At 51.4% G+C, this 20,927-nt stretch overlaps 1 protein-coding gene across 3 annotated transcripts; it reads right to left on the bottom strand.

Annotated features, from left to right (window-relative positions):
* Positions 1 to 620: 620 nt before the first annotated feature.
* SPI1 (Spi-1 proto-oncogene) lies at positions 621 to 20,493 on the bottom strand. 3 transcript variants are annotated; one of them, XM_053562025.1, is made up of 5 exons: positions 20,215 to 20,493; positions 17,803 to 17,902; positions 2,794 to 2,981; positions 1,874 to 2,036; positions 621 to 1,238 (listed from the first exon to the last, which is right to left on the bottom strand). In XM_053562025.1, exons 1-5 carry the CDS (start codon positions 20,257 to 20,259, stop codon positions 919 to 921), a joined length of 816 nt encoding a protein of 271 aa, XP_053418000.1. In that variant the 5' UTR covers positions 20,260 to 20,493; the 3' UTR covers positions 621 to 918. The 3 variants fall into 3 exon arrangements, with proteins under 3 accessions (XP_053418000.1, XP_053418001.1, XP_053418002.1); XM_053562026.1 differs by having other exon boundaries at positions 17,803 to 17,899; positions 20,215 to 20,491; XM_053562027.1 differs by lacking the exon at positions 20,215 to 20,493 and adding an exon at positions 18,469 to 18,612 and having other exon boundaries at positions 17,803 to 17,899.
* Between the last annotated feature and the right edge of the window lie 434 nt (positions 20,494 to 20,927).

Below are 20,927 nucleotides of genomic sequence, written 5' to 3'. Positions count from 1 at the left end.
TGAGGTCCTGCCAGGCTTGTGTCTTACGAGAACACTTTGTGGTCAGCAGGAGTTTGGGGCTTAATTCCTGTTTCTTGGCATGGTAAAAATAAATGACGCTTCCTACCTCAAGTCCACTGTCAGGAACAGACTTGGGGTGGGATGCAGCCCAGCCCCTCACCAGCTGTGTGATTTTGGAAAATCTGACATCTATAAACCTTCATTTCCCATTTTATAAAACAGGGTGACACTAGACACATCTCAAGGTCGGCATGTGGGTTAGGAAACATGTACTAAACGACCAGAACATCCAGTGTCCTTGCTGGCATCATCATCATCAAGGTTGTAACTTCAAGACTGAGCTTAAGCTTCCTTGAGGCTTTAAAGAAAATGATCAGGGAAAGAGGGCTTTATAATATGCTCTAGTCCCCTAACAACAACTGAGGACTTGTTCTTTCCACCAAACTCTAACTGCCGCTCCGGCAGGCATTGTCCTCATGTCCCCAGGAGCCAGCATTGGGTACAGTCCTCAGTAAATACCCCATGGACAAATGAGAAAAAGAGCGATGTGGCTGCACACGGGGCCCAGACGAGGTGCACAACAAATTTTTTAAAAAGATTGTGTGGCAAGAGGATTAACTGACAATAACTTTACTTGGTTGGGTGGGGGAGGCTAACAGGGAGAAGGTGGGAGGGGAGATGTCCAGGTGACCTCTGGAGTCGGGACTGCAGTCCTGGTGGGAGGTGAAGCGGGGATGAGGAGGGGCTGGGAGAAGGGGGGTGGGTGCGGGCAGTATGGGGGCGGGGGGGGGGCCGGCCGCCACAGTCCTGCCCCGGCCCTGGGAGCGTCCTCCCTGTGTCCGGCCGTCGAGGGCTTAATGCTATACGGCCAGCCGGAGGGCCGGAGGGCCGGCGGCCCCGCGGGTGCTGCGCGCGGGCTCAGTGGGGCAGGTGGCGGCGCTCGGCCAGGGCCCCGCGGCCCAGCACCTCGCCGCTGAACTGGTAGGTGAGCTTCTTCTTCACCTTCTTCACCTCGCCCGTCTTGCCGTAGTTGCGCAGCGCGCGCGCCATCTTCTGGTAGGTCATTTTCTTGCGGTTCCCCTTCTGGATGCCCCAGCGGTGCGCCAGCGCCTCCTTGTGCTTGGACGAGAACTGGAAGGTGCCCTTGTCTTTGTCCACCCACCAGATGCTGTCCTTCATGTCGCCGTTGCGCAGCAGGTCCAGCAGAAACTGGTACAGGCGGATCTTCTTCTTGCTGCCTGTGGGGTGAGGGGCCAGGTGGGGTGGGCGGCGGCCACGGGACACCCCGACTCCTGGGGGACCCCGAGGAAGGGGGTGTGTCTGGGAAGAGCTGACACTGCTCACACCCACACCCACTCACGCCCACACACCTCACACGTACACACACGCACACCAGCTCATATGCTCACACCTCACTACACCTTCCCAGCCCCTCCTCCTATACCTTCACATGCACACACCCACTCCCACCCACACCTGTTCACACGTACGCACTATTCAGACACACATGCTGACTTGCACATTCACATGCACACACCTCTCATACCCACTCACCTGCTCAAATCCATACCTGTTCATATGCTCACACCTCCACACCTGTACCTGCTCACACGCACACACCCACTCACACACACACATCTATTCACACCCATACCTGCTCACATGATCACACCCACTCACACAGAGACACGGCACAGAGATACAGACACACACTTTTCAGAGATGCCTACTGCACTCACAGCACACACTTGCTTATAGACAGGTGCACACACTGAGATGATCGCAGCCCTACAAACACACACTGGCCAACATGCACGTGTGCACACAGCTGTGGGCATAGCTGCTGGGTCAGTGGTCCAGCTAAGAGCCCCACCTGTTTCCCCATGGAGGAGCCCAGGCCCAGGCTCCAGGCCGTCTGCCTCGCCATCAGACACCTCCAGTGGGGGGCTCTGCCGCTCGCCCTCCTCCTCATCTGAGCTGGGCTGGGCTGGGGACAGGGATGGGTAGGGGAGGCACATCCGGGGCAGGTAGGAGACCTGGAAAGGTGGGAAGTGGAGGTTGGGTTCAAGAAGGAATTGCCCAAAGCCCAGGGTGGCTGGGTGGGGGCCAGTAGGGGTGGGAGACTGGGGGGAGGCTGGGGAAGTGGAGGCCAGTTAGGTCATTGCACACAGGGGTGTAGGCTGTGATGAAGAGGGTCCTGAAATCTGTCCCACCACCCCTCCCAGCAGGGCCTTGGAGCCAGGGCTGCTGGCACCAGCACACAAAGGTACTGCATAGACCTGTGGGCCCTGGGGCAGGGTGGGAGTGTCAAGGAGCTGGGAGTCGGGAGCAGAGGGGTGTTTAATAAGCAGGGTGATGGCTGAGTGAAGGACACCTGGAGGTCAGTAAAAGGTAGGAGACATCAGCAGAGGTCACTGATTGGGGTTAGAGTCAGTAAAATGGGTCATGAGGAGACGGAGGGTCAACAGAGGTCAGTAGAGGTCAGTGTTCAGTGACCTAGATGCAGATCCCTGAGTGTCGGGGGCCACAGCAAGGCATTTGGGCAGGGACACTGGGAGGGGGTGCAGGAATTATCTGGGGTCTGTCCACCCTCAGGGCCAGAGGAGATAAAGGGTGTGGGGTCACAAGGGCAGCTGGGGGGGTCAGACAGCAACCGTTGGGGCTCTGGCCGCCGTTGGCACGGTGGGGCAGGAAGCTGGGTTGGGTAAGAGCCTGTGTCAGCTTCCTGTGAAGCTCCCAGACCTCACCACAGGCCTGGCAGCTCCTGGAGGACATGCTGGCGGTGGCACGCACCTGGTGGCCAAGGCTGGCATGGGGTGGTGCCATGGGGGTGTCGAGGACATGCATCTGCTCCATCTCCATGTGGCGGTAGAGCTGCTGCAGCTGGGGGGGCTGCACGCTCTGCAGCTCCGTGAAGTGGTTCTCGGGGAAGGTCTCAAAATCACTGTGCACGTGGTGGGGGGGGAAGTCCCAGTAATGGTCTGTGGGGGACAGCCAGGCAGTAAGGTGTGAGCCGCAGAGTGGGCAGGGCAGGCAGAGGTTATAGTAACACAAAATAATAATGCCAGGGCCTGTAGGCCTCTACCTAGTGCCAGGCTGAGCTGAAAGTTTACATTAATCATCACAGTTAGTGCTCATCACCCATGTTGTTCCATTGCCACCCCATTTTATAGGTAAGGCCACTGAGGCTTGAAAAGACTACATAACGTTCCTAAGGCCAAAGGCCTCATCAGTGGCAGAGCTGGGACTCGGGTCTGACATACTTCCTGTGTGCTCATCAACCATTCTGTCCTGTTCCCCAGATGGTCACGAGGACCAAGAATCTGAATCCTGGCTCTGCCATTTGCTTGCTATGTGACCTCAGGCACAGGCACTGGCCTCTCTCACCTATAAAATGGAGATGATAGTTATTGGGAGGATACAAACAATTTCACATTTATAAAATCTCCTAGCCTCAGAGAAGGCCCTCGGAGAAAACTGATTCCCTTCCCTGCTCTTAAGACTTCCTTTAGGTTCCTGATCTTCCTGGCTGTCCACAGTCACACATACAAACACACACACACACAGAGCCTTGTCACATGGTCAAGGTGTGAAAGCAGAGTCACAGGGCTGACATTCCTCATACACCAGAACTCTGGCAGACCACGGGGTGCTTCCTCTTCAAAGGCATGACCTTGGGCAGCTGCACCTGTGTTCCAGGGAGATTGCCAGGCCCAAAACTTTCCTGGAAACCCCCTGCGGGTGCCTTTAGAATCTGCGGTAGGGTAGACTCAAGTCTGGGGAATGGCCACATGCCACTGGAAGCCCTGTCTTAAGACTAGGGGAGATCTTCGGCATGGTTTCTCTGGGCACCTTTTCCAGGAACAAAAACTACCTCGTGTGAGGGGACTTCCTGGGCACAACTTGGGGTCCCAAAGCAAGGGTGGTGATAAAGTGACAAGAAAGATTTTCTCATGTGGCCCCAAGAAGAGTGTGTGAGATGCCAGGCCTGGAAAGTGTCTCTGGGACACTTGTGCACACAGGTGTTTACACATATGTCTGCTGACTCCCTCTTACTCTCTTTCTCATACAAACACAAACACATCCCAGAAAAATAATGTATGTTTTTAGCTATGAATTTCAGAGGACTTCCTTCTAAATGTATTCAGTGGTATCTTTGCTGTGTGACCCCAGACAAGACGTTATTTCCCTTGAGCCTCTGATCCCCCACTCTAAAAGTCAGAGATGAAGCTGGGTAGTTACTGAGGCCCTGTCCCAGTGTGATATCAGATGAACCTATAACCCGGGCTACTCAGACTCCCACCTCTGTGAAGCCACAAGGTGCAGAAGAGAGAAAGTACATGACTGAGCATCAGGCAAAACTGGGTTTGAGTCCTGACTTTGCCATTTACCACTGTGTGATAGTTGGCAGGTCATTCTATTTCTCTACGCCTCAGTTTTCTTATCTGTTAAATGGGGCCAATAATGACAACCATCTCAGAGCTTTGTTGTGAGGAGTAAATGAGCTAATGTAATGCCTGCAAAGTGCTTAGACTAGAACCTGGCACAAAATACGACTCTATAAACATTAGCTATTATCACGATCATTATTACCTTTAATATTTTATTCTAAAGAGCTTGGATTAGTACTGGAGCATATAGCAGACACATTTTTTTTGAGACAGAGTCTCACTTTGTCACCCTCAGTAGAGTGCCATGACATCACATTTCACAGCAACCTCCAACTCTTGGGCTCAAGTGATTCTCTTGCCTCAGCCTCTGAGTAGCTGGGACTACAGGTGCCCACCACAACCCCCAGCTATTTTTAGAAATCGGGTCTCGGGCGGCACCTGTGGCTCAGCGGGTAGGGCGCCGGTCCCACATGCCGGAGGTGGCGGGTTCAAACCCAGCCCTGACCAAATTAAAAAAAAAAAAAAAATTATCTTTGGGCGGCGCCTGTGGCTCAGTCGGTAAGGCGCCGGCCCCATATACCGAGGGTGGCGGGTTCAAACCCGGCCTCTGCCGAACTGCAACCAAAAAATAGCCGGGCGTTGTGGCGGGCGCCTGTAGTCCCAGCTACTCGGGAGGCTGAGGCAAGAGAATCGCTTAAGCCCAGGAGTTGGAGGTTGCTGTGAGCTGTGTGAGGCCACGGCACTCTACCGAGGGCCATAAAGTGAGACTCTGTCTCTACAAAAAAAAAAAAAAAAAAAAAGAAATCGGGTCTCACTCTGGCTCAGGCTGGTCTCGAACTCCTGAGCTCAAGCGATCTGCCTACCTCAGCCTCCCAGAGTGCTAGGATTACAGGCGTGAGCTACCATGCCCAGCCCAGCAGACACTTTTAATTCATGCTTATTTCCTTCTTTTCTCCCTCCTCTCTGCCTCCTTAGTTAATCAATGACCCAGAGAAATAGTTTTAGGGGACCTGGCTATCTTTTTCTCCCAGAGGCTGAAGTTGAGGTCCCAACACTGCACTATGAGGGCAGGGACCTGCTTTGTTTACCTCTGTATTCCCAATACCTAAATATAGTAGCCACCAGGAGTTCAAGACCAGCCTGGGCAATATAGCAAGACCCTGTCTCTACAAAAATTTTAGAAACAATTAGCCAAGTGTGGTGGCTATAGTCTCAGCTCCTTGGGAGACTAAAGCAGGAGGATCACTTGAGCCCAATGACTCTTCCTGACTGCAGTAAGCTGTGATCACAACACTGCAGTTGATCCTGGACAACACAGCAAGACCTTTTCTCACACACACAAAAACGATACAGTAGCCACACAACAAACATTTCCTAAACGAATGAATGGATGACTCCTAGCTCCTTAAAGAACTCTCTCAGACTCTTCTACAGAATTATCTAAACCTGAAGGGAAACAAAACAAAACAAAACTTAATTTGCATTTTCTTCCTGCCTGAGTTAACAAAATCCAGAAACATTTCCTACTGTGTTTGCTCTGTTTTTTTTTTTTTTTTTTGCAGTTTTGGCCAGGGCCGGGTTTGAACCCACCACCTCCGGCATATGGGGCCAGCGCTCTACTCCTTGAGCCACAGGTGCCACCCTGCTCTGTTCTTTAGTGAGGAGTCTGTGCTGGGGCTCTGGGATTGGATGGGGGATTCAGGTTCCTCTTTAGCTTAGAACCCCTTCTAGCCCCACTCCAGGCCCCTCCTGTTTTTGCCTTCTGTCCAAGTGGAGATGCCCAGATCCTGCCTGCCAACCCCCACCCCACCCTCCAGCTCCAGAGTTGGGGGGCTCTTGGTGCATGCAGCTCTTCAGGTGTGAGGTGAGGGTCCCTGACCTCCCCCCTCCCTCCCACTACCTCTCTGTTCTGGCTCCACTTTAGACCTAAGAGTGCCCTCTGGTGATCCCAGCATGAGGCCAGCACTTCCCAAGCTGGTCTCAGTTCCCCTTCATCAGTCTCTAGGGGGCTGGAAAAGCCTGTAAGTTTGGGGTCCCACTGGAGACCCATTGAAGCCCTAAGCAGGAAGCTGGAAATCTTCATTTAACAGGCCCCTAAGGACCTGTTTTACTGGTCCTGTTTTACTCATGAAAGCTATGGAACCCCACCTTGGGGGTCTCCTGGTGGCTGCAACCAAGACTCTGAGCTACAATTAAGATTTCAAAAGGCTCAACGGAAACCTTGCCTTTATCCTTGATTTGGTGCTCAGGCAATTATGTAACAAATACTGTCTGGTAGGCAGAAATAGTCCAAATATGGGGCTGTCTAAGGAACCATCGTAGCACAAAGGTCAGCATGGGCGGTGCCTGTGGCTGAAAGAGTAGGGCGCTGGTCCCATATGGGTGTGGCGTGTTTAAGCCCGCCCGGCCAAAAATTGCAAAAAACAAACAAGCAAACAAACAAAAAACAAGGTCAGCGCTCCTTTCACGAGCACATTGTTTTATCCCATCTTATCCCTTCACTGGCCACGTAGACCATCCACCCAGTAGCCACCGTGTGTCTGCTTAGTATGACTCTCAGCTCAAAAGAATACACTGAATATGGGCGGTGCCTGTGGCTCAGTCGGTAAGGCGCCGGCCCCATATACCGAGGGTGGTGGGTTCGAACCCAGCCCCATATACTGAGGGTGGCGGGTTCAAACCCGGCCCCCGCCAAACTGCGACAAAAAATAGCCGGGCATTGTGGCAGGCGCCTGTAGTCCCAGCTACTCGGGAGGCTGAGGCAAGAGCATCGCCTAAGCTGTGTAATGCCACGGCTCTCTCTACCGAGGGCGATAAAGTAAAACTCCGTCGCTACAAAAAAAAAAAAAGAAAAGAAAAGAAAAAAGAATGCACTGAATATCATTTGCACATCTTGGATATAGCTCTGAACACTCCTTTCTATAGCTTATTAGGCACCCAACACATAGCAGACCTTAATCAACACTTGATTAAATGATCAAAAAGGGTTGTGCTAAGTACTTAATCCACATTATCTCATTTAATTCTTTCTTTTTTTTTTTTAGAGACAAAAGTCTCACTTTATCGCCCTCAGTAGGGTGCTGTAGTGCCACAGCTCACAGCAACCTCCAATTCCTGGGCTTAGGCGATTCTCTTGCCTCAGCCTCCCAAGTAGCTGGGACTACAGGCGCCCACTACAACACCCGGCTATTTTTTGTTGCAGTTTGGTCAGGGTTGGGTTCAAACCGCCACCCTCGGTACATGGGCCTGGCACCCTACCCACTGAGCCACAGGCACAGCCCTATCTCATTTAATTCTAATCCTAGCTCTAAGGAGGTAGCCATTAGAGTATGATCTTTCACTTGCATATAAGGAAACTATGGCTCAAAGAAGTTAAGTCTCAAATAGTCATTTGTGGAGTCAAGATCCAGACCCACCTGTGTGTGACCCAGGGTCTGAACTCTCACCACTATACCATACCCCCTCTGAGGACCAAGACCACTAATGAAAGCTTTAAGTAAGATGTGTGGTGATGGCGGCGCCTGTGGCTCAAGGAGTAGGGCGCCGGTCCCATATGCCAGAGGTGGCAGGTTCAAACCCAGCCCTGGCCAAAAAAAAAGAAAAACTCCTTAGCCGGGCGTTGTGGCGGGCGCCTGTAGTCCCAGCCACTGGGGAGGCTGAGGCAAGAGAATCGCTTAAGCCCAGGAATTGGAGGTTGCTGTGAGCTGTGTGAGGCCACGGCACTCTACCGAGGGCCATAAAGTGAGACTCTGTCTCTACAAAAAAAAAAAAAAAAAAAGATGTGTGGTGATGGAGAGAGTTTACTGGCTGTTCTTATCCATCTGTCTGTCCTGTCCACCATCATCCGGCTGTTCATCATCCATTGTTCACCCATCTGTCTTTCTTGTTTGCTTGTTTTTGTTTTTGTTTGTTTGTTTTTTTGTCTTTGGTAGAGTGCCATGATGTCACAGGACTCACAGCAACCTGTAGCTCTTGGGCTTCTGTGATTCTCCTGTCTCAGCCTCCCGAGCAGCTGGGACTACAGGCGCCCGCCACAACGCCCGGCTATTTTTTGGTTGCAGTTCAGCCAGGGCTGGGTTTGAACCTGCCACCCTCGGTATATGGGGCTGGCGCCCTACTCACTGAGCCACAGGTGCCACCCTTATTTGCTTGTTTAGAGATAGGCTCACTTTGCTGTCCAGGCTGGAGTGTAATGGCACAACCATACCTCACTAGAGCATCAAACTAGTGGGATCAAGTTATCTTCCTGCCTCAGCCTCCCAAGTAGCTTGGACTACAGGCATGTGCCACCATGCCTGGCTAATTTATTATTATTATTATTTGTTGTAGAGGTGGGGTTTGCTATATTGCTCAGGCAGGTCGTAAATTCCTGGCCTAAGCAATTCTCCCATGTTGGCTTCCTGAAGATCTGGGAGTACAGGTATGAGCAACTACACCCAGTCTACCCATCAATCATTGAACCATCATCCGGCCAGGCAGAAATGACCCCTTTCTCTTGACTTCTTATTTCCGCCCTCTAAACCAACTAGGGCCAAATTCCTACCCACACATCTGTAGTCTTACTGAGTTTTTTGATGTCACTAATACCTGTAAAGAAAGAAAGAAAATTATATTCAAAACAATCTCACAAAAAAAGTCAATCCTTAAGTGTCATTTAGTTGACCTCGTTTCCTTAGAACAGAAACTCCAGCCTAAAGCCCAGGGCTGTCCCCGAGGGAGCAAAAGTTCAATCAAAACAGAGAAGAAAGGGTGGTGCCTGTGGCTCAGTTGGTAGGGCGCTGGCCCCACATGCCGAGGGTGGTGGGTTCAGGCCCGGCCCCGGCCAAACTGCAACCAAAAATAGCCGGGCGTTGTGGCAGGCGCCTGTAGTCCCAGCTACTCGGGAGGCTGAGGCAAGAGAATCGCTTAAGCCCAGGAGTTGGAGGTTGCTGTGAGCTGTGTGAGGCCACGGCACTCTACCGAGGGCCATAAAGTGAGACTCTGTCTCTACAAAAAAAAAAAAAAAAAACAGAGAAGAAAGATGAGGAATCAAGAAAGGAGGGCCAAGAAGAAAACCTTCTCCAGAAATCACAGGCCATTGGACTAAGGCACCCAAAGCCAATGCTCTCCTGAAGATCGTTTAGATCAGTGGTTCTCAACCTTCCTAATGCCGTGACCCTTTAATACGGTTCCTATGGGTTGCAACCCACAGGTTTAGAACTGCTGGTTTAGATATAGAAACCGAAGTCCAGAGAACAGAGAGCTGTGGGTCTCATGGCAATTGTTACTCTCTATCTTATGTTCTAAGTATTAGCGTTCTAATAATTTCCCTTGTTACAAGACATATATGTATATTCTTTCTTTTTTTTGCAGTTTTTGACCAGGGCCAGGTTTGAACCTGCCACCTCTGGTATATGGGGCCATCACCCTACTCCTTTGAGCCACAGCCACCACCCAATATATATATATTCTTGTACTTAGAGTATAAGATAGACCTATGTTTTATTCCACAGCACCTAGCAAAGTGCCTGGTGTAGAAAAGATACTTAGTGTGTATGTATTATGTGGATCGACCAGTGCAAGGTGAGTGAAGGTCTTGGTAGGTGGAGGGAAGGACAGTTGGAAAGATGGGTGTATAAATAAATTGATGAATGCGTAGATGGTTAATGGTATAAAGGATGAAAGGGTATATGGAAATATGGATGGATGGATGGATGGATGGAAAGATTCATACTTTGGAACTTTCCTTCACCAATTCTATCACAAATAGCGAATTCTGGCACACTCATTAAGATGGCTACTATTTTTAAAAAAACAGAAAATAAGGGGATGGGCGCAGTGGCTCACACCTTTAATCCTAGCACTCTGGGAGACCGAGGCAGGTAGATTGCCTGAGTTCACAGGCTCGAGACCAGCCTCAGCAAGAATAAGATCCCATCTCTAAAAATAGCTGGGCATTGTGGTGGGTGCCTGTAGTCCCAACTACTTGGGAGGCTGAGGCAAGAGAATCGCTTGAGCCCAAGAGTTTGAGGTTGCTGTGAGCTATGACTCCATAGCACTCTACTGAGGGTGACAAAGTGAGACTGTCTAAAAAAAAAAGAAAAGACTTACTGGTGAAGATGTGGAGAAATTATAATCCTTATGTACTGTTGTTAGAAGTGTAAAATGGAGTAACCACTGTGGAAGATAGTGTGGTGTTTCCTCATAAAATTAAAACTAGAACTACCATATAACCTAGTAATTCCACTTTTGTATATATCCAAAAGAATTTTTTCTTTCTTTTCTTTTTTTGAGACAGAGTCTCATTATGTCACCCTTGGTAGAGTGCCATGGCATCACAGTTCACAGCAACCCCAAACTCCTGAGCTCAAGCAATTCTCTTGCCTCAGTCTTCCAAGTAGCTGAGACTACAGGCACCCGCCACAACACCTGGCTATTTTTAGAGACAAGGTCTTGCTCTGGCTCAGGCTGGTCTCCAACTCAGGAGCTCAGGCAATCCACCCACCTCAGCCTCCCAGAGTGGTAGGATTACAGGCATGAGCTGCTGCACCTGGCTTTATCCAAAAGAATTTAAAACAGGGTCTTGAAGAATTATTTGTACCCCCACGTTCATAGCATCATTATTCACAATAGCCAAAAGATGGAAGCAACCCTCAAGTGTCCATTGACAGATGAATGGATAAGCAAAATATGGTACATATATACAATGGAATATTATTCAGCTTTAAAGAGGAAGGAAATTCTGACACATGCTAAAACATGGACGAGCCTTGAGAACATTATGCTGGGCAGTGCCTGTGGCTCAAGGAGTAGGGCGCTGGTCCCATATACCAGAGGTGGTGGGTTCAAACCCAGCCCTGGAAAAAAAAAAAAAACAGCCCTGGCCAAAAAACTACAAAAAAAAGAGAACATTATGCTAAGTGAAACAAGCAGTATAAAAGAACTGATACTGTGTGATTCTACTAATCTGAGGCTTCTAGAGTTGTCGTATTATGGAGGCAGAATGGTGTTTGCCCATGAATGGGGGGGTCATTGTTTAATGGTGACAGAGTTTCAGGGTTTTTTTTGTTTGTTTGTTTTTGGCTGGGGCTGGGTTTGAACCTGCCACTTCCAGCATATGGGACCTGCGCCCTACCCCTTTGAGCCACAGGTGCCGCCCTTTTTTGTTTTTTGTTTTTTTGAGACAGTCTCACTATGTTGCCCTTTAGGTAGAGTGCTGTGGCATCACAGCTCACAGCAACTTCCAATTCTTGAGCTTAAGCGATTGTCTTGCCTCTGCCTCGCAAGTGGCTAGGACTACAGGCGCCCGCTACAAGGCCTGACTTTTTTTTGTTGCAGTTGTCATTTTTGTTTAGCTGGCCTGGGCTGGGTTCGAACCCGCTAGCCTTGGTGTATGTGGCTGCCACTGTAACCACTGTGCAATGGGCGCCGAGCCAACAGAGTTTCAGTTTTGCAGCATGAAAAGAGTTCTGGAGATGGATCATGGTGACAGTTGCACAGTACTGTGAATGTGTTTAATATCACTGATCTGTGCACCTAAAAATGGTTTAAATGGTAAGTTTTGTTAAGTATTACCACAATTTAAAAGAATTTTAAAAACAGCAAATTCTATGATCCCAACTTTCGAAATCGATCTTGAGTCTGTCCATTGCTTTCTATCTTTACTGCCACCATCTCTTGCCTGGATTATTCCGTGGTTTCCTAAGTATTCTTTCTCTCAGCTCCTTCTCCCTCACCTCCTTACTGTCTATTCTCCACCCAGGAGACAGTGACCTTTTAAACAGCTTATTCAGTAGCACCATTAGCTATCAGAAGAAGACACTACAAACTTCCAGAGAAATAAAACAAAACACAGGAAAATAAATAAGCAAACAAAAATGAAAACCAGGTTATCTACAAAAAAGAGAACACGAAATGGCATTGGACTTCCTAAGGAAAAAAGCTAGCAGCCACAAGGCAGTAGAGAAATGCTTTCAAATTTCTAAAGAGAAAGATAATGCCTTTCCTTCTAGATTCTGTGCTTTGCCAAAGTACAATTAATCAAGTGAGAGCATGAAATAAAGACACGAGGTAAAACACAAAGCAGCAACAAAAACCTTACCTCCCACGTGCTCTTTGTTGGGGGACCACAATGACAACAAATCTGCATGTAACAATCCCTATTTGCCAGGCACTGCTGTAACCATGTCACAGGTAGCAGCTCGCTCACATCACTATCCTGCGAAGTGGGTATTGTTACGAAGTTGAGGCATAGAAGGGGTTGAACATCTGCCCATGGTCACACCAGGTAGCAATAGAGGAGATGGGCCATGAGTGCCACCAGCATCGTTCCAGGAGCAGGACTCTTTATCTCCTTGGTATATACATGTCCCCAAACCAAGCCATGTGGCTCAGCTGTGAGTAATAATCACTTGGTCATCTTGAAAAATTCAAATACCTATTCAACACAGTTGCCATGTACGTAATGGTTTGGGGACATGTAGAGAAATGTGAGCCTGTACGTGTGCATATGTCAGGAATGGCTGGAGTCAAATTCTCATTGTTCCTAGTACAAATGAATGGGGAATAGCTCAAGCTGAAAAATCAAGCTGATTTGTTCCTTCCTAACACATAAAAGTCACTCAATAAATGTTTGGGGGTTTGTTGTTGTTGTTTTGCTCTAAGACTCTGTTCTGTATCTTCATTTGTGCATATACCTACCGCTGCGATAGAAAGACTGGGGAAACAGCTTGTATCTGTCTGTAATATGCTGTGTATGTCATAGAGAAATGTCTATGACAAATTTAAGTAAAAATTAGCAAATTGAAGAGCAGCATGTTTCCACATGATGAGAATGTGTGTATTTGTATTTACAAACATTCAAGGTTACACGTGTAGGGTAAAATGTCTGCAAGGCTGGACTAAGGTGCTGTCAGTGAGGGGTGAGTCTGGGAAGAGCAGACTGGGTTATTTGACATGATGTTGTATTTTTTGCTTTTGCAATGAATATTTGTTATTTTCATAATTAAACATTAAAGATTTAAAATATATTTACATTTTCTTTTTTTTTTTTTTTTTTAGTGAGACAGTCTCACTATGTCGCCCTCAGTCGAGTGCCGTGGCGTCTCAGCTCACAGCAACCTCAAACTCTTGGGCTAAAGCGATTCTCTTGCCTCAGCCTCCCAAGTAGCTGGCACTTCGGGAGCCCCCCACACACATAACACCCAGCTATTTTTTTTGTTGCAGTTGCCATTGCTGTTTAGCTGGCCTGGGCCAGGTTTGAACCTGCCAGCCTTGGTGTATGTGGCTGGCGCCATAACCACTGTGCTACAAGTGCCAAGCCTATAGTTACATTTTCAATACACACAACCGCATGCTCGCATGCACACATGCACGCGCACACGGTAATTTGGATCATATTAGTTCCCCTCTGAAATTCCTCCAATGGCTTCCCATTGTAGCTATGATAAAAGCCAAACTCCCACTATGGCTGATCCCCGTGGCTTCATTTGCCCCCCTGCTCCAGTGCTCACCAGCCTTGCTGGTCTTCTGTCAGGTCCTTCCTGCTTTTGCACTTGACATTCCCTTTACCTAGAACACCTTCCCCTGCCTGCCTTGCCTGCGCAGTTCTTCTCTGGGCTCAGATTTCTACTTGACTGCCACCTCCTTAGAGGCCTTCCTGGACCACTCGAGTTAATGCAGCCCCCACGCAGACACTGTGCACTATGTCAGCCTTGCTTTTTATAGGGCTTATGATTACAAGTCTGACTGCTTGATTGTTTACTATCTCTCTCCCCTCACTGGCAGGTAAGCTCCATGAAAGCAGCAGCCTTGTCTGAGTTCCTCATCACCAGAGCCTCTGCCAGTGTCTGGTACATGGCGTATACTCAGAGACTATGCCATGGAAGGACAAGTAAGGGGACTAGTGGGTGAGTGGGTAGGATGGCAAGGGGTTGGTAGGGTGGGCTGGGGGAGCTTTGGTAGAAAATGACCCAGCTGATGTGTCCCACTGTGTGGTTCCACACACACACCAGCTGCTTCATCTCACCTGCCTCGGGGAACCCATGAGGTCACCACAACATGTACCAAGAGTCCACAGGGTTTGCTCCCAGAATATCACCTTGCCTCATTGAATCATCTTAGCTCTAAGAGGAAAATATTTTCATGGTCTTGTTTTATGGATGAGGAAACAGGGGCTCTGGGAGGTTTTATGGCTGGTGAGTGAGGGAGCCAAGGCTGAACCAGGGTCCCGCCCCAAGTCCTTTTTGCTAAGCTTCACTACCTTAAAAGGTGGACAGGGACAATATGCAGAAATTGGTGGGAGGATGAGGGGGTGTCTCTATTCTTGAGTCTTCAGACAATACCTTCCAACGGGTTTTAGAAAGGGACGCCAATGCCCAGATTGGCAATGACTCAGCGGGGCAGAATCGAGAACACAGCAGCCAGGCATCCTGTAGGAGTCATTCCTAGAGCTCCGCCCCACCCCCAGATATAAGGATCCTACTTGGGCCCTGAGCCAGGACAATCCCAGCTGCCTCTCAAGGGCTCATGTCCTCAGCCCCAGCCCCAGGCTCAGATAGAGTGCCCTCATATTACAGGAAGGAAAAGTGAGGCTGCAAGACCTAAAGGAAATGCACCCAAAACCCAGTGGACTGGCGTGGATTGAGCCAAGGAAAAAGCATCCCTGACGGAGGGAGGGGTCCTGCCCTGCTGTTTTCTGGGACCTGGGCCACCAGGGGGCGCCAGCCCTCAGGCCCAGAGGGACCATGTCTGGCTTGGTAGAAGGGTGGGTGTGTGGTCAGGGTCATCAAGACCCTGCTTTTGATCCTGGCTGGGACAGCTGGGTCTCTGCCGGTTGGATAGCAGAGATTTCTTTCTACGTTGCCTGGGTTTCCCACAAAGAGGCTGTATTTCTTTCTCTTTCTCTTTTTTTTTTTTTTTTGAGACAGAGTCTCACTTTGTTACCCTCAGTAGAGTGCTGTAGTGTCATAGCTCACAGCAACCTCAAACTTCTGGGCTTAAGCGATTCTCTTGCCTCAGCCTCCCAAGTAGCTGGGACTACAGGCACCCGCCACAACACCCAGGTACTTATTTTTAGAGACAGGGTCTTGCTTTGGCTCAAGCTGGTCTCAAACCTGTGAGGTCAGGCAATCCACCTGCCTCGGCCTCCCAGAGTGCCAGGATTATAGGTGTGAGCCACTGCACCCAACCCAAAGGTTGTATTTCTTATATAATTAGGAATAACTTTGAAAGAATACCAAGGATATATATACATATACATATTTATTTTATTTTATTTTATTTTATTTTATTTTTTTTGTCGAGGCAGAGTTCTACCCTATGCCCTGAGCAGAGGGCAGTGGCGTCAGAGCTCACTGCGACCTCGGACTCCGGCTGTGGGCATCCTGCTGCCTCAGCCTCCGGGGCCGCTGGGATTAGAGGCACTCGCCGCTGCACCTGGCTGGGTTTTTCCTTTTTTTCACGAGTTGGGGTCTCACTCTCGCTCAGACAAGCCTCGAACTCCTGAGCTCAAGCAATCTTCCCGCCTCAGCCTCCCACAGTGCTGGGATTACAGGCGTGAGCCACCGCACCCGGCATATTTTTTTTTTAGAGACAGAGTCTCACTTTGTTGCCCTTGGCAGAGTGCCGTGGCTTCACAGCTCACAGCAACCTCCAGCTCTTGGGCTTAGGTGATTCCCTTGCCTCAGCCTCCCAGTAGCTGGGACTACAGGCGCCCACCACAACACCCGGCTATTTTTGTTGCAGTTTGGCTGGGGCCAGGTTTGACTCTGCCACCCTTGGTATATGGGGCCAACGCCATACCACTGAGCCATAGGTGCCGCCCTATTCCTTTTTTTTGAGACAGCATCTCACTGTCTGGCACATAGAGTGCCATGGCCTTAGCCTAGCTCACAGCAATCTCAAACTCCTGGGTTCAAGCAATCTTGCCTCAGCCTCCCAAGGAGCTGGGGCCTACAGGCACCTGCCACCACAGGTGCCATTAAAATTTTTTCTAATTTTAGTAGAGAGAGGTTCTCGCTCTTGCTCAGGCTGTTCTCAAATTCCTGAGCTCAAGTGATCCTCCTGGCTCTGGCCTCCCAGTATGCTAGGATTACAGGCCCGAGCCTCTGCACCTGGCCTGAAAGGACATTTTAAAGCCTTTCTAGCCCCAGGGTTCTGAAAGATGCCTGTGTGTTCCCAGGTGTGGCCTTGAACCTACTCTCAGGATGAGGCTGCCAGGTTGCCAGGTATGAGATCTAGATGAAGCCTCTCCCCAGGTTTGGCATCCAGGTGGAAGAGCCATAAATATGGACCCACCACCTGTGACAGCCCTGAGTGTGCCCATCAGCCTGAGACTGCCACATGTGCATCTGCAGAGTGGAGCTACAGTTGTGACTGGCCACAAGGTATGACCTTCACAAGGTGTGTGACACCTTCCTCAGCTGCATTGCCCAGCCTATCACTGCACTGTGGGGGGCTTCAGGTGCCCCTATGTCTGGCCTGGCTGAGTCTCAGAGAGAGAGCCCCCCTGAACACTCACCCATTGATTGGGCCACCTCACCTTGGGTTCAGGGTTGTCCACATCAATAATTCACGAACCACTTTGGGTTACCTCTCACTCCTCCTGCCCAAGTCCCAAGCACCTGATGCCTCCTGTCCCCTGACAGTTAGACCCAGACAGAAGGATCCCCTGACCCAGGTCTCTTCCTCAGCCCCCAGCCCAGCAACCTGAGGTTGTTGGCCTCTGCTGGACAGGGACTCTTCAGAGGCTTTCCCTTGGCCTGGCAGTTCTCAACTAGGGGGGATTTGTCTCCCAGGTGAATCTGGCAGTGTGTGGAGACATTTTTGGTTTTCGGGATTGGCGACACTACCAGCATCTGGTGGGAAGAAGCTAAGGATGCTGCTAAGGCCTCCGCGGTGCACAGACAGGGCCCTGCAATATGGCCAAAATGTCAGCAGTGCCACAGTGGAGAAATGCTGCTAACCTCACAGAGCAGGGAGTTGAGATGCACCAGTTTGGGACAAACGGGGTGACATAACCAGAGAGGAAGAAGGGAGGAGTTGGAAGGGGAGCAGGGGAAAAGCACTGGACCCAGAGCAGACATAACTGGGTTCCACTGGTTAGCTGTGTGACTTTGTGCGTCTCACTTAGCTCCCTAAGCCTGTTTCCTCATGTATAAAAAGACCACAAGATTGAGCCAGAAGGTAAATGTGGAAGAAACTAACACTGCGCCTTGACACTGCATTATTGACACTGCTCAATAATGGAGGCTGGGGTGTGGCGGTGTAGGGATGTGGGGGTGCGGTTGTTCATTTCCTACAAGAGCTAACTCCGATTCTCAGAATTCCATAGCAGCCCTGGGAGCCATTTCTTCTTTTTCTCTCTCCAGACCCCAGGAGCTGCTCAGGAGCCCAGGCCAGGGCTAGGAAGAGGGGGCAGCATTGTACTCACCACTGTGGCTCTCCCCATCGCTGCTGAGATAGGGGTAATATTCATGCGTCTGGCGTTGGTACAGGTCCGTGTCATAGGGAGCCAGGTCTTCTGATGGCTGCTGAGAGAGAAAGGGTCAGGGCCTGGACTGTGGTGTGGGACCTGGTGAGTATATGCAGCCCCCAGTGGGTTGGGTTCACCGCCACCACCCCCAGCTGAGTGGGCCGCGTCAGCCCTGTAGCCCTCTGCTTGCTGCTTAGACCTGAGACTGAAGGCGGGCAGGGGACCCAAGAGAACTGAAAGGGGGTGACAGAGACCTTGGTGGGGTCAAAGGTCAGAAGAAGACCAGGCCTCCCCCTGCTCAGCTACTCCTACACTTACACTCACACCGGTGTGCGGGGTCCCCACCCCGTGCACTTGCCCTCTCCCGGTCACACTGATGCACCTACAGTCCTCACATGTCCACATGCTCCCATTGACACACTTACACCCACAATCGCATGTGTGGACTCTCACAGCCACCCCTACTCACCCACACAGGTGCACAGTCACACAAATATGCACACACACCATTGCACACTCACCCCCCTGGGCACAGGCATAGTCACACACTACATTCTAGTTCTGATACACGAGCTCATGCCATGGCCTCCCACAGAGCCGCTTACAGTCCATTTGCACACTCACCTGCACAGCACACATTCGTCCTCCTGCCAAAGTCCCCAGCCCTCCACTCTCCCACAGCCCCAGGCAGGTGCAGGGCCACCACAATGACTGTCCACACTGATGTTTATACAGAGGTCTCCTGGGAAGGCTTGGGAGGGCCAAGGGATGGAAGATCAAGACCCCTCTCACTCCTCCTTATTCGCCTCTGTCCTCTGTCTTCCCTCCCCCTCCCCCTCCTCCTCCTCCCCCCTACTAGCACAGGCACAGGGACAAGCATACCCAGAGCCTTTCCAACAGTCACCAGGCCTCTCTCCCCACCCCCACAGTGTGTGCCCAAGGATTGCACAACAGTGACTCTGGCCCTCGGAGCTTGGCTTGGTGACCAGGGCTGCCTTGGGAGCCCACCCTCCCTGGAGACACTGAGAGGAGCCCCTCTCTCAGTGAGGGCTGAGAGGACAGGAGCTGAAGACAGGGGCTGAAGGGTCTAGGGCAGAAGCCCAAGAACATCTATCTCCTGTTCAGCTCCATCCGAAGTTCAGAGATTGGGAGGTGAAGGGTCAGAGACAGTGCGGCCAAGCCCCTGGGCTGGTGGGGATCTTGAGGCAGAATTGGCTGAACCTCTATCATCTCTGCCTGCGGTGTCCCCCTTCCTGTCCCAGGTGGGGGAAGGGGGCCGGTTGTCTGGTCCTGTCCGCATCTGGCCGAGCAGGGCGCCAGGAGCACAGACTGAGCCTGCCTCTCTGGGTTTCCAGGCAGCCTAGAGTCAGGCCCTGTGACGTCAACCCTGGGGGTCTCCAAAGCTCTAAGTCTGAGCTGGGGCAGGGGAAGGGAGCTGCCTCTAGTCTGGGAAAGCTGAGTCAGGTGGACAGGCCCTGCCGAGCCCATCCCCGCACCCCCAAGCCCCCACCACTGAGAGGGCATAGGGTGGGAAAAGTGAGAAAGGTCCTCTCAGAGGGACCCTGGTCTGACACCTGCCTAAGTCTGCAACTGTCACTGAAAGTGGGGAGCAGTTGCCACCTGCCCCAGCCTGTTGACCTGCTCTTCCCTGGATCCCCTGGGGCTCCCTGTCCTTGTCTCAGCCTCAGTCCCTACCCTAACTCCAGTTCCATGCTCCTACCCCACCCCCCAATCTCAGTTCCAGCCCTGTCCTCTGCCCTGCCTCTCCCTGAACCCCAGCTCTGTTGCCAACCCTGATTGCAATGTCTTAGCTCCCGGCCCCTGCCCAACCCCAGCCCTGGTGTCCTGGGGACCTAATGGCCCCAGCCCAGAACTTTTTGGTCAACAACTATGTCATCTGTGCCAGATCTCAGACTGGGTACTGAGGACTCAGAGTTCCATCAGCTTAAGTCCCCAGGAGCCCCCAGGTTCTGGGCTAAGACCTCTGCCCAATGCCTCCTGCCCTCAACTCCTCCCCCAAGACAGACCCCCATCTTCCTCTCCTCTACCTCTCTGCTACCACCTTCACCATCCTCAGCCCAGCACCCTACCCTGGAGCTCTGGCCTGCCACCCCAACCCCATCTATAAATAACTGTTCAGGCCCGACCGATCACAGCCCTGCTGTGGGCCCAGCCTGAAGCCCGCCAGGGCACACTCCGAGGAAGCCAATGGCCCCTTACTAGGTCTCAGGCCAGGAACTCCAGGAGGAAACACTGACTTCCCACTGATAGCGAGCTGGGAGAGCAGCGGGTGGCCTGGTGGGATCAAGGGCAGGCAGCCTGGTGGCCAAGGGCCACCGGTTGGGCTAGTGGAGGAGTTCCAATACTCACAGGGGGGACGAGGGGAAACCCTTCCATTTTGCACGCCTGTAACATCCAGCTGAGTTCCGAGCCGGTCAGGTCCACTGCCTCGGTGGGGGCCAGTGCAGAGCCCCTCAGGATGGGGTGCCCCGTCGGGGGGCTGGGCGGTTGCGGGGCGGGCGCAGGGCTCAGGCCTGCCCCCTGAGCTACAGGAGCCCTGGGTGAGCCCCCTCCCTTGACATTGCAGGGCCAGCGCAAGTTCCTGATTTTATCGAAGGGCCTGCCGCTGGGAGATAGTCCCCTTGGGGTGACATCACCGCCCTAGCCCGTTTGCATAAATCTCTTGCGCTACACCGGAAGTCTCTGGCCTGGCTGGGGCAGGTGGTGCTCCAAGGGCTGGCCTGAGAAGCCATGGGGTTCCAGGCCCCCTACCCAGAGGAAGCTGGGACTCAGAGGGGTGGCTTTGGGGGCTGGGCCACAGTCACCTCCTTGGGCTCAGAGCTGAGAGGGGTGGCCTCTTGAGGCCTCCATTTTCTGGAGTCAGCCTTGCTGGTTGAGAGTTCTGCCCAGTAGACTGCCAGGCATAGCTCTCCCTGTGGTCCTGCACCCCTACAGCCGGTTCTCGGTTGGGGCCAGGCTCAGGGTAGGGTCTTCAACAGTGCTGCACTACTCTCTTCCTTCCTGTGAGTCCCTTCACATGGGCTTCCCTTCCACCACAGGAGGGTCCAGAGCTCTTACACCTG

The sequence above is a fragment of the Nycticebus coucang genome, chromosome 14 (genome assembly GCF_027406575.1).
Source record: "Nycticebus coucang isolate mNycCou1 chromosome 14, mNycCou1.pri, whole genome shotgun sequence".
NCBI lineage: Eukaryota > Metazoa > Chordata > Mammalia > Primates > Lorisidae > Nycticebus > Nycticebus coucang.
This window is presented reverse-complemented; position numbering and strand designations above follow the sequence as displayed.